The sequence below is a fragment of the Vitis riparia genome, chromosome 7, assembly GCF_004353265.1.
Source record: "Vitis riparia cultivar Riparia Gloire de Montpellier isolate 1030 chromosome 7, EGFV_Vit.rip_1.0, whole genome shotgun sequence".
Lineage (NCBI taxonomy): Eukaryota > Viridiplantae > Streptophyta > Magnoliopsida > Vitales > Vitaceae > Vitis > Vitis riparia.
In genome coordinates, this window is record NC_048437.1 from 1,795,157 (window position 1) to 1,804,387 (window position 9,231).

At 26.1% G+C, this 9,231-nt stretch overlaps 1 protein-coding gene across 1 annotated transcript; it reads right to left on the reverse strand.

The window, feature by feature from the left end:
* Positions 1 to 7,607: 7,607 nt before the first annotated feature.
* On the reverse strand, positions 7,608 to 8,230 carry LOC117918944 (auxin-responsive protein SAUR32-like). The gene has a single exon (XM_034835934.1). It carries the CDS (start codon positions 8,150 to 8,152, stop codon positions 7,841 to 7,843), a length of 312 nt encoding a protein of 103 aa, XP_034691825.1. The 5' UTR covers positions 8,153 to 8,230; the 3' UTR covers positions 7,608 to 7,840.
* Positions 8,231 to 9,231: the final 1,001 nt, after the last annotated feature.

Below are 9,231 nucleotides of genomic sequence, written 5' to 3' on the forward strand. Positions count from 1 at the left end.
CTCTTTAAAGATATGTTTATAATTAGTTATTATGAACATGAAAAAACTTATTAATAAATTTGATATTCTTTCTTCTTTTTCCTATTGCATTTGGGTGTTGTGACTTTTCCAATTAAGTGGTATCAAAGCTATTATGTGAAAATCATGAGAAAATTATTAGGGAAATAATGTAAAGGTTCATTAAAATATATATATATATATATAAGAACTTTTAAAAAGTAATATGGGAAGCATGCACTCTAATAATAATACAAACAAAATTCAAAGATCATTCTTCACTTTTTCTTTCTTCTACCTTTAACTACCATATTTTTATTTTTGTTTTAAATTGACATAACAATTGAAAAAACTCATTATTATTATATTTTTTTAATAAGAAAATTGACATGTGGCAATCAACCATGCCCCACGCCACACACACACACACACACACACACACACACACACACACACACACACACACACACACACACACACACACACACACACACACACACACACACACACACACACACACACACACACACACACACACACACACACACACACACACAGATATATATATATATATATATATATATATATATATATATATATTCCAATCATGCTTATCAATATTTTTAAACTTGACATGTAGCCATCAACATGCAACATTATTATTATTTTTTTTCTTCATTTTACCTTTTGACTTTTTTTTATAATATGTGACTAACACATTCTCATTAAAATATTTTTAATTTCATTTTTTTTTCACTCTTTCATTTTTTTATTTTAATTATTTATGAATACTTTAAATATAAAATAATAATAATAACAACATATAATAAATCATTAATAAGAAAAAATTAACATAAAAATAAATACATAATAAAAAAATTTAACTTTTTACTTATAAACATGTAAATTTGTCGTAGTTTTAACTTTTTCTTGATTAAAATATTTAATAATTTTAATTAAGAAAGATAAAAACTTGGTTGTGGTTCTACGTTTTGATTTGCTAATTTTTTTAATTTTTTATTATATAAAATAAAAAATAAATTATATTTTTCATAAAGAATTTATATTTAATCATTTATATTAATTTTCTTTTAATTTTATTATAAATTAAAATTTTCGTATATATTACATAAACCAAAGAACAATGATATATCTTTCCCATTATAGTGATATTTTTAATACACATCAATGATACATTTTTCATAAAATTGTGATAGCTTTTTTTTTCTTTCTAAAAATTCAAAGAAGAATGACACATCATTCCCATCACACTGGTACTATTAATATATTTTAGTGTTACTATTTTCATAAAAGAGTGGTACCTTTTTTTTTTACCAGAAAAATATGGTATTCTCTTTTCCAAAAGTTATGTTGATGGATGCGCAAGAAAAATTTTATTTTTTAACAAAATTAAGAGAAAATAATATAAATAATTAAATACATTTTTTAATGAAAAATATATTTTATTTTTATTTTATATAAATAAACAATTTTAAATTTTAACTAAGCAAAATGTTAAATGTTAAAACCACAATTAAGTTTTATCTTTTTTTAATTAAAAATACTAAACATTTTAACCCAAAAAAAAAAAGTTTAAACCACGGTCAAGTTAGATTTACAAGCAAAAAATTAAAACCATAATCATCAATTCTGATTTTTACATGAAAATTTAAAAATATTAAAAATGTAATAAAATTGATAAAATAAAAAATCTTGTGTTTTTGGAATATAAAAAATCTTATGTCCTAAATCTCTAAATGTGTTCTTATGTATTTATTTTTATATTAAATTTGTTCTCATTAATAATTTATTATATATTATTATTTTATGTTTAAAATGTTCATAAATAATTAAAATAAATAAATATAAAATTGTGGAAAATTTTGAAATTTAAAAGTTTTATGAAGCCAACATATTAAAAAAAAAAAACTAAAAATGTGGAAGTATTATGGAGGAAAAAAAAAAGAAAAAAGAAAAATCATATGACATGATTGGTTGCCATATGTCAATTTTTTTTTTTTTTAAATATTAATCATAATGGGTGATGAGTGATGTAAAAGTACAAAAAATAAAATAAAATTGGAGACAATTGGCTACTGGAATATGGATGATAAGAGTTAGAGGGCAGTTTTGGCTTGTTAATGATTTTTTACTTTTCAAGTGCATGTTTTGAGGGTTATTTTCCCCAAAATATATGAACTTCATATGTAAAAAGTCAAAGTTTCAAAAATTTTATTTATTTTTAGATAGCACACACTATTACATGATTCTCCCAAAATTATTTTGAAGATGATGTTTGGCATAAAATATTATTTTGAGCCATTTGATAAATAATAATAATAATAATAATTTTAGTATTTGGCAAAAGTCTATTAAAGATATTTTGGTGCAATAAGGACCTCTCAAAGCATTAAAAGGCAAAAAAGAAAAAGAAAAAAAAGTATGATAGATAAATAATATAAAGAATTAAAATCAAAAGTAGGAAGTACTATTCATTTAAATTTGGCTCCTAAAATAAAACAATGTTTTGAATGAGAAATCCCCTTTTGATTTATAGGAAAAGTTAGAAAAAAATTATATGTATGTCGAAATTACTAACAAATACACTATATTTCTAGAAGCAATTATACAAGTATAAAATGAATAAAAGAATGGATGTTAGGGATTATATAAATAAATTTACTAAATGCATAACCTATTTATTAAGTGTAGAGGTCAAGTTGATGAGGAAGATTTTACTGGCGTCCTACCAAAATCATATGAATCATGACCTCTTGGTGACTACATTTTTAGTTGGAAAGACGACATTGATGATGGACAAGGTGTCAACTATTCTTTTAGAGACAGAAAATATTAAAGAGTGAGGTAGTTTGTCTCATATTAAATAAAGCCTTGTGATGAAGTTTGAATCAAATAGTAGTAGGAGTAAATTGTGAGGGAGATTTTATGATAGGAGAGATAATTGTCCCAACCAATCACACTTCTAGAGGGATATTAAGTGTTACACCTATCACAAAAAGATATATATCAGAAGGTAATGTGAAAAATTGGCAAAACATCTAAAAGTAAAGAAAAATCTTGAATCTCAAGAGATTTCAAATTCTACTAATATTGTTGATGAAAATTTTGATAAAAAAATGTGATGTTCTTTCTATTATAATTGAAAAAAAAATGACTTGGATTTAAGATTTTAGATGACTTTTTTTTTTTTCATATGCACCCATATACCTATAAGGATTGTGATGTTATTACTATTCTAATGGCAATAATTCAAGCTTTAAAGCCATTGAGATTGGCATTGTGAAAGTGAAGATGTTTGATGGTGTTGTGAGGACATTAAAAATGTTAAGTGTGTTCCTAAATTGAGGAGTTTTAATTTCTTCGGAGAATTTAGATATTTCGAGCTATAAGTTTTCTAGAAAGAACAATATTATGAATATTAATAAAAGTGCTTTGATAGTCATGAAGGGGAAAAAAGTAAAAACTTCATACAACTTAATTGGAAAGACACTTTAGCTAACTATAATGTTGGACTCATGTTGTGAAGAGTCTTATACTAATGCTAAAAAAGCTTTCAAAGTAGAAAAGCACAACAAGATATTGGTATTATGTAAAAAAAAACACAAAGATGAGATGATTAAGAGTTTGCTTTTAGTAAAGGTTGCTTATTGGCACATAGATGAGGCTCATTGTAAAAAGAGTGAAGTTATGAAAAAGACAAAGATGATTTTTTTTGAGTCAAATTCTATGAGAATTTGAACTTGACACATATTTATTATCATTGATTGTGCAATGGTGGCACCATACCCATAAAGGATGCAAAGGTGAGTATCAAGAAGACATGTCCTAGAAGTGGACTACGAGAATTTGAGTCAAGATGAATATTATTGATCATTTTGATTCAAATGATTTAATTTTTAGTTTTAAGACAATATTTATGGAACGTAGATTTAAGTAAATTTCTTTATGAGTTTGAATAATATTGGGAAACTATTGGCTTAGGGTTAGCTCATAGGACTCCATAAATATGTGATTGTATATAGGATTTTGAGTAAAAGTGAAAAAAAGCACAAAGTGAAGAGTGATAGACCAAAATGTACATTGAGTTTTGAGTGATAAGATGTTGAGAAAGATATAATGTGTATTTTTTAAGTTTATTAATAGATTTAATCCCTCCCTTGAATACAGTTGATTATGTCAAACCATGTAAATCTTTTATCTTCTTTATTTTAGTTTATTTTTCTATTATATTTGAATATTGCAATTTTTCCAATAACTAAAATATGAAGAAAAAGAATTAGAAAAATTGTAAAGTACAAAGAAATATGTTTTGTTTGAGTCAAATCATAGTATGCATTTATAAAGGTGTTAAAAACATTAACATCCATAAAAAGGGGAAACCTTTTGGATCAAAAGATTAACCTAGGGGTAGAGTACAAGTATAGGGGTATTTTCATTATAAAAAAAACAAACACACAATAACAAACATGGTATGATCTCATATGTTCATATATGATTCTTATCCTAATGTCCACTTAACATAATTCTTCTTGGCCGAGTGCAATCCACCAAATCCAACCAAAAGAAAAAAAGAAAAAGGGAAAGAGTCAGCTAGTCTAATTGCAATCTCTCTTATTCTTCTTCAAAATCAAATGATTTTGCAATCCATTGTCCCTTCATAAATATATATACATAATGAAAATGGGGTTTTTTTTTTTAAACATGATTTTCTTTTTAAAAATAAAAGCAATGAATAAGTTTCTTTTTTAATATTTTATTACATTTTTCAAGACACCAGAAATTCTAATTATTTTTTAACTGAATTTTTAAATACAACCCAAAAAGGGTATATAAATTTTGAACCAAAAGTGGGGTGAAAGAATGTTAGTACTTAGTAATACTAGAGATTGAAAAATGAAGGGCGAGGAGCAGATAGACTATGTAGAAATAGTAGTTGAGTGTTGGGAAAGGGAGGGACTAAGCCACTCAATGGACACAAACAAAATGGCCACAGCACCCCACACTTGGACAAACTTTATATAAATAGCTATCTACTTGTGTATTTATGCTGGCACACACTAGGTCTACTTTCATCATTCCACTACCTTCAACCCCTTTTTTTTTCCGCCCTTTTTGCCAGATAATATTCCAATATATCCATAATGGCTTCACCATACTAACTCAATTAATTAATAAATGGACAAATCCACAAATAAATAGGTGGAAGGTATCCACTTCTATAGACAAATCAACCAGTAAATAGATGGGGGCTTTCCACTTACATAGATGGAGGGAGAGAATTCAAGACCTGCTTAATAAGAGACATTTCTTAGGTCAACAATCTTTTCTAAAAAAAAGTAAAAATATAAAAATTTAAGGCCCATTTGATAATTGGTTTTTTCAAACAATTTTATATTCTCTAAAAAAAATACTTTTAATAATTACAAAATATAAAGCAATTTTTTTCTTAAAAATATAAAACAGTTTAACAAAGTATTTTTTTTCAATTGTTCTTTTATAAGGTTTTAAAAAATAATCATATATATATATGATTAAAAATAAAAACATTACATATAAAATTTATTTTTAGTTATTATATTTTAAGTTATCAAACTAACTTTTGTTGTACAAATGGTTAATTTTTTTTTTTATAAATTCATTTTTAGAAACTTTTTTTTTTTTTTAAATTGTTCTTAAAAACTATTTTGAAAAACATGAATTTTGAGTCAAAATGACCCATTTGAATATAAAAATATAACTTTTAGGTTTCTTTTACGACTTATATCCAAGTAACATCTTTTCAGTCACGTGGTGTCATATCATCCTCCCACAAAAATGAAACCTCAATTGGTATTTGAGGCTTCAATTCAAAAATAAAATTTCAATTGATAATTAAGATTTCATTTTTTAATTGAAACCTTAATTAATAATTGAGACTTTAACTTAAATTTAAATAAAAAAATTAATGATATTACTCATACTTAGTAATAAAAGAACTACTTTAAATATAAGTTTGACAAAGTAGTTAAACTTAATTTTTTTTTCCATAATAGGGCTATTTTGACCAAAAACTTCGAAAACACTTCTCAAATATAGTCAAAATTGTCAAAATATTTAGATTGAGCCTACAATTTTATTATACTTTAACTTAATAAAAATAGTTCTCTTTTTGTTAATTAAGACATTTCCGACATGACTAGGCAAAGTATCGTACTTTATACGTTCGTCATAATATTGGTATCCTAATCACTATTTCCATAGCTTGATTGCGTTATTCTCATTTGGGTGCGTTATTCTACTTTTGATAAAAAAAAAAGTTCCACATATTGACCCTTCATACTTTTAATCATTGATCATATTTTTATACTATAATCATCTTCTCATTTTATACTTGTTGAAATAAAATTTAATAAAAATATTTGGTAGAATATTGAAAAGTGTTTTTCAATAGCAAGGAATGGCTGTTAGTTAATTTATATGCAATGAGAAGCAAAAAAGTTTTTAAAAAAAATTAAGAATAAAATGGAAATTTAATAAGGTTGAGTGTATAAATGGTTTTATTTTTAAAAGCTCTTTTGTAATTTAGTAGTGGGTTCGTTAAAGAAGCAATTTAGGGGAAGACATTGACAATTTCTTCAAGAAACATTTATCATGATTTTTTTTATTAGAAAAGTAAGGCGACTTGAAGGGTTTTCTCTTTTTTAGATAAGATCAAATGAAAAAATACTCAAAATTTTGAAAAGTAATTCAATAAAAATAGATTAAAAAATATTAAAGAATGTAGTATTTGTTTTTTGGTTAAATAGAAAAAGTCAAAATATTTGATTTTTTTTTATTTAGCTAAAAATTACTTATTGATAGCGAATCAATATAACTAAATTGAACCTAATAATTAAAATAAAATTGTTATTAATAAATTTAGTTTAGTTATATTTTTTTATTTTAATGAGTTACTTTTAGATTAATTAAAAGCAAAATATTTTGATTTTTTTCTATTTAATCCAAAAACAAATACCACCTTATAGGGTGTTTATTTTTTTTAGCTTTTTATTTAAAACAATTTACATTTAAACTGTACATTGTTTGTTTTTTTATTTTTTTTCCAACTTATTATAAAATTTTGGTTAAATAGAAAAAATCATATGTTGGTTTTTTTAATTTTTTAATACTTGATATAAATAAAATATTACAAAAACCAGTAATCTAATACTTAATATTATTAAACAATATTTAGTTTTAAATTTTATTTAAAATTAAATAAAAAAAATAAACAAACAAACACCGCATTATATACGTCTTGTATATTATAGCAAGATTTTGTGAGTTGTTAATTAAAAAAAATATTACGAAGCATATTTGAAACTTTCTCAAAGGAAAAAATTTAAATAACTTGATAAGAAAAGCCTTAATGCACAAATCTAATCATTTTTTAATTAAAAATTCTACAATCAGATCTAAATCAGTGACACTTGAAATTGGTAAAGACCACTTTTTCAATTAATCCCAACTTTCTCAATCCTTTCAGAACAATACCAAAATCAAAGAACATATCATGTGTAACTGGGACTCAATCAAATACTCTTAAGAAAACATCACCACAAACCCAAAAATTGGAGAAGTGTTTTCCTTAATTATTTATATATCTATATAAAAGAGACATTTAATTGCACATAATTAACCATGCACCTTCATTCATCATCAATAAAAACATGACGAAATTGGGAAACTTCTTCCCTCACAAAACTCCTAACAAAAACCCGCCCAGAAAAAGTAGGAAAAAAGGAGAGAGAAAAAAGGGGGGAAACCCAAGTGGTGTAGTGTGTGTGCGTCCATGATGACCCCATCAACAAGAGTGGAAGGACAAGGCACCGGAGAGGTGGTGATGATGGTGGTGGTGGTTGTGGTGGGAGCCATTTTCCCTCTCAATCCGCCACCGGAGATGGAGGAAATCATCGACGGAACACGGGAGGCGCAGCGGCCCAGCCGTGTGGAAGCCGTATACCTCTTGAGCTTTCTCCAAGAGCCTCTTGAAGAGGGGATGGTATAAGTAGGATATGGGAATAACGAAGCGCTGGAAGCCTCCATCCTCCTCCTCTAACCCTACTTCAACCGCAAGCCAGCCCTTCTTCACCTTCATCTTCTTCTCCTCCAGCATATTCTTCAACAGAATAAGCCAACTTCCAATACAAAGACTTATTGTGAATAATTGTACCAAGTATAGACCATATAGAATGAGGCCTTCTATATATATACATGAAGGTTCTTCTGGAGAAGAGAATATATAGTGTACGTGCGAGGGGTTGGCTTGTACTTAATACTTGGAATCATATTTATATAATTATTTATTAGAGAATTTGTAGTCCTCTCTTTTTTATTATATGGTCTTGGTTCTTCGTGTGCCCAGCTCCCTTTACTTTGGAGGAATACCATAGGTAGGCCATGGTGCAACATGAAAATTCCTTCTAAAATTACTTTGGCGGAATGCGCTTTCAAAATTCCTTTATTTATTTTTAAAGAAAAAAAAAATTGTTCCAAGTCGGCGCCTACCCTTCTTACAATGGCTATACCTTTCATGAGGTTTTAGGAAAATGACACATCATAATATCTACCATACCAATCATTTTTTGCTAATGCTTAATTTCTTTAATACAAATAAAAACGACTTTATTAAAATTATTTAAATCATATTATTAATTAGTATGTTATCGTGCATAAGCTTGTTTATTTTTATAATCACATTATAGCAAATTGAATTGCTAATAAAGATATTCATTTTTTTTTAAATGTCTTATATCATTAGATGTAATAAAAGAGGGGGTGGTATGATGATTTATCTCAATGCTCAAGATGTTGAATTGTGAAACCTGAATTAATTTTGTTGCTTCACTTGGGATGTCGAAATCGAGCTTCATAGCCAACTCATGGGGTTAAAGGGGATAACACCCTTAGAAAAAAATATATACATATATGATGAATGACGAATTTGTCTCTATTATATATATTTAGCTATTTTACGTTTTAAGATTTTATTTTTTAGAGAGCGTGGTTGCAATTAAAAGTAGTTTTTTAGAATTTCATCATTATACTTTTTCTCATTCATTTTTATCCGTAGATTCTTGATTTTGTCGAACTATGTTAAAAATTATCTTTTCTTTATTTTTTATTCGTATGTGTACATGATTTTATTAACAAAATTTCTACTACTAACCACTAAGAATAAAGTAATGAGAATAT